General features: G+C 61.1%; 1 protein-coding gene across 1 annotated transcript; it reads right to left on the bottom strand.

Annotated features, from left to right (window-relative positions):
- Positions 1–384: 384 nt before the first annotated feature.
- On the bottom strand, positions 385–3,896 carry FZD10 (frizzled class receptor 10). Its single transcript, XM_078666352.1, has one exon. The coding sequence runs from the start codon at positions 3,893–3,895 to the stop codon at positions 2,135–2,137; it is 1,761 nt and encodes a 586-aa protein (XP_078522478.1). The 5' UTR covers position 3,896; the 3' UTR covers positions 385–2,134.
- Between the last annotated feature and the right edge of the window lie 300 nt (positions 3,897–4,196).

The raw sequence follows: 4,196 nt of genomic DNA on the forward strand, positions 1-4,196 counted from the left end.
CGAGGCGCGTGTGCCATTCACTCGAGTAAACACAGCAACTAAAGGGTGGCGGACTCGGTGGTGTGTGTGTACTAACCACCTTCACTTCATTACAGAATGGGTCCCCCCGTCTCCCCCTCCCCTCTGTCACTCTGCACAGCAAACTGTCCCCGTGGAGGCACGGCGGTGGCCGTAGGTCCATCTCCACTCCGCTTTTATAGCGCCTAGTACCGAAGTCAGGCCTCTTCGACACACGTGACATACATAAAGCAGTTCGCCCAGGATCACACAGTTTTGTCTCCTGTCTCAGCATTCTAGCTCGATTATTAAAAGGTAGCCGATCTCACGCGCCACCCAAAAGTAAAGCCTGCAATTTGGAAGACCCCACCGCACACCGAACAGTCGTGAAATCTAAAACATCTTTTATTTTTCTTTAATAAAATAGCAGAGCATGAAAAATATTTGTATTTCTTTTTACAAATGTACACAGCAGCAGCAGCACGTGAGTCCTTGCAGGCCGAGGCAGCAGTGTCGGACGCCTCTTCCTCTGCAGTCAGGGGGTGTCCTTTTGATGTATTCAGGGCAGAATTTGTGTAACAAAAGCAGGAGTCAGTGAGCCTGGGGTCCCTTTGAGCGCCCGCCCGCCCCTCCCCCAGAAGGCGCCCTAACGTGTAGAACATTGACTCGGTTTCCATTAAAAAGCCAGAAGGGGACAGGGGCCCCCGGGGGCTGGGCCCGGGCCCTTTGTTTGGGGGATCTTTTGAGACCTTTATCTGCAGCAAAGACGCGCTTCGCCCCTCTGGCAGGAATACAAGGGGCGGGCGCTCTAAACACCGGCTTTGTTTGGGGCAAGGAACTGTCTTTTGTGTTTTTAAAAAAAAGGTTAAAACGAAGGCCCCTGAGTTAGAAGACATCTTGTTTTTGCTGACTTAGAGTATATATATATATTTTTTAAAGTAGAGCCTGTTCAGTGCCAGGATAGATCAAAGCTGCCACGGCGTTGCTTCCGCATACACACAATAAAGAGATGCATATTAACAAGGCACTTTAACTACTGGGGTCTCCAGCCTGTTGCTCAGTCTCCGCCGGAAGGGTCGCTGTCGTGAAACTGAGCAGCGGGTCACAGGAGCCCCTTAGCAGCGGGTCACCCGGAGCCTGGATACATATCTTAGCGCACACGAGTAACTCACTCAACAGCCCCTGGTTGAAAGTCCAGCTTTCACTGCCAGATCGGCCTGGGATAAGCCCCAGGAGGTCACAAGGTCACCGCAGTCCATTCAGCGTTCACAAAAGCACCCCTTTCCCTCAAAATCCCAGCCCCGGTCCCAATCTCCAGGCAGGGGAAGTTCTGTGAGCCTTTTGGGAAGGCAAGGCTACCAAATGAAGTCAGTGCTCGCCCACAGAGCACTGAGAACCAGCTCAGACATCTGGGGGCTTCGTGGCCAGTTCACAGCTCACATCCAACGAGGAGTCTTCTGGGACAGCTGAAGGGCGTGGGGGCTGAGTGAGGCCCAGCAGTCAGGGCTGCTGGGTGGAGGGCCAGCAGTCAGGGCAGGCTGTGGGCTGGAGGGTCCGCGGGCAGGGCTGGTGGCTGGAGGGCTAGCAAGCAGATGTTGGGTCCATTGGCACTTTACGCATCAGGGGTGCTCCATGTCCGGTCCAGCTCACGCACAGCTGAAGGGCTGCAGGCTGGTGTTTTGGACGGCCCAGATGCAGAGTTGGTTCCATTGCCACTTTGGATGATACTTTGTCACTTTACGCATCATGAGCGCTCCATGCCACTTTACGCACCGGGGTACTCCTTTCCACTTTACGCATCATGAGCGCTCCAGGCCACTTTACGCAACAAGGGTGCTCCTTTGCCACTTTACGCACCAGGTGTGCTCCTTTCCACTTTACGCATCATGAGTGTTCCTTGCCACATTACGCACCAAGGATGCTCCTTTGCCATTTTACGCACCAAGGGTGCTCCTTTGCCACTTTACGCACCAGGTGTGCTCCTTTCCACTTTACGCATCATGAGCGCTACAGGCCACTTTACGCACCAAGTGTGCTCCTTTGCCACTTTACGCATGAGGGGCGCTCTTTGCGAGTTTACGCACCAGGAGTGCACCATGTCCAGCTCTCCCACATGGCAGGGCTTGCCCGGCCCCCCTCACACACAGCTGGAGGGCTGCAGGCCCGGCTCGTACTTGGCCTGGTAAGTCTTGTGGGGCAGCGGCGGCTTCTTGTAGACGCCCAGGCCGGCGAGGGCCCCCGTGGGCTTCCGGCGGCTGCGCTTCCTCAGCCGGGTGCTGCACACGTTCTGCCAGGACTGCAGCGTCTTGGACGTCCAGATCCACATGCCGCTGGTGCTGCCCACGATCAGCAGCATGAAAATCTTGACCATGAAGATCTCGACGGCGGGCAGGGAGCGGGCCATGGCGCAGTCCGGCGCGCCGGTGCGCGCGTCCGGCCGGCAGCGCTCCTGGGTGGCCAGCGTCCGCCAGTGCGCCATGTTCAGCCGCTCGTAGAAGTAGCAGGCGATGACGCAGGTGGCGGGCACGGTGTAGAGCACCGAGAAGACCCCGATGCGCACCATCAGCTTCTCCAGCTTGTCCGTGTTCTCGCCGCCCGTCTTCATGACCCGGCGGATGTGGAAGAGCGCCACGAAGCCGGACAGGATGAAGGAGGTGCCGAGCACCAGGTAGCAGGCCAGGGGCACCAGCACGAAGCCGGTCAGCGCGCTGACGTCCATGCTGCCCACGTAGCAGAGGCCGGTCAGCTCGTCGCCGGCCACGCGCCGCATGACCAGGATGAGGATGGTCTTGACGGCCGGGATGGCCCAGGCGGCCAGGTGGAAGTAGCTGCTGTTGGCCTCGATGGCTTCGTGGCCCCACTTCTTGCCGGCGGCCAGGAACCAGGTGAGCGTCAGGATGACCCACCAGAGCGAGCTGGCCATGCCGAAGAAGTAGAGCACCAGGAAGACGATGGTGCAGCCCGTGCTCTCCAGCCCCTCCTGGATGACGTAGAGCTGGCCCCCGTCGCGGTCGCAGGCGATGCTCTCGGGCCCCGCGAAGAGCCGGATGAGGTAGCCCACCGAGTAGACGCAGTAGCACATGGAGAGGAAGATGACGGGCCGCTCCGGGTAGCGGAAGCGCTGCGGGTCGATCAGGAAGGTGAGCACGGTGAAGGCGCTGGACAGGAAGCAGAGCACCGACCACACGGCCGTCCAGATGGCGGCGAAGTCCTTGTCCTCCCGGCTCCAGTAGACGTCCACCCCGGGGGCGCACAGGGGCGCGCAGGAGCCGCTCTTCTCCACGTGGTGGAACTTGCCCGGGTTCTCGCAGGTGGCCCGGGGCGGGGGGTCCCGGGGCGGCGGCTCCAGCGCCCCGCCGGGCCTCTGGGGCGCCCTGGGCACGGGGGGCAGCATGCTGGCGCCCCGCGGGGCCTCGTCCGAGCCGTTGGTGGGGGCCTCCATGCACAGGTAGTTGGGGTCGTTCTTGTTGGGCAGCCGGCTGCAGTCCAGCGAGTCCGGCCAGCGGAAGTTGAACTGCTCCATGATGGGCGAGCAGCGGAGGCGCGCCTGCTCGCACATGACGCGGCAGGCCGGGATGGGGGTGGACACCTGCTCCGTGCACATGGGCGCGTACAGCGAGCACAGGAAGAACTTGAGGTGCCCGTGGCAGCCGTACTCCACCAGCGGCGCGAACTCGTGCAGCTGGATGGCCGCCTCGCGCTGCTGCTCGTGCCCCATCAGGTTGGGCATGCGCGTCATGTTGTAGCCGATGTCCCTGCACATGGGGATGTCGATGGGCTGGCAGCGGCCGTCGCCCGGGCGCTCGGGGTCGATGGAGCTGATGGCCAGGCCGAGGTGCGGGCCCTGGAGCAGCAGCAGCAGGAGGAGGACGGGGGTCCGCTGGAGCTGGGGGGCCATGGTGGTGGGATGGGGCGGAGGCGGCAGCGCCCCGGTCTCAGAGCAGGAGCCCTGCAGGGATCACTGACAGCTCTCAGAGTCCCAGAGTCGGTCTCAGCAGCCCTGGAGGCGAGTTCTGGGAGAGGACCCCGGCCTGCTGCGGGTGGACACCGCCATTCTCCCAGAATCCAATGTGGCCAAGTCCTCTGAGGCCACTCCGCCCAAGGCAGTGTCCACCAACCTCTGGGGTCACTCCGTCCAGGGTTGTTGTCCAGCTCCTCTGGGGTCGCCCAGGGTTGGTCTCCAGCTCTTTTTGGGTCAC

Source organism: Lissotriton helveticus, chromosome 11 (genome assembly GCF_964261635.1).
Source record: "Lissotriton helveticus chromosome 11, aLisHel1.1, whole genome shotgun sequence".
NCBI lineage: Eukaryota > Metazoa > Chordata > Amphibia > Caudata > Salamandridae > Lissotriton > Lissotriton helveticus.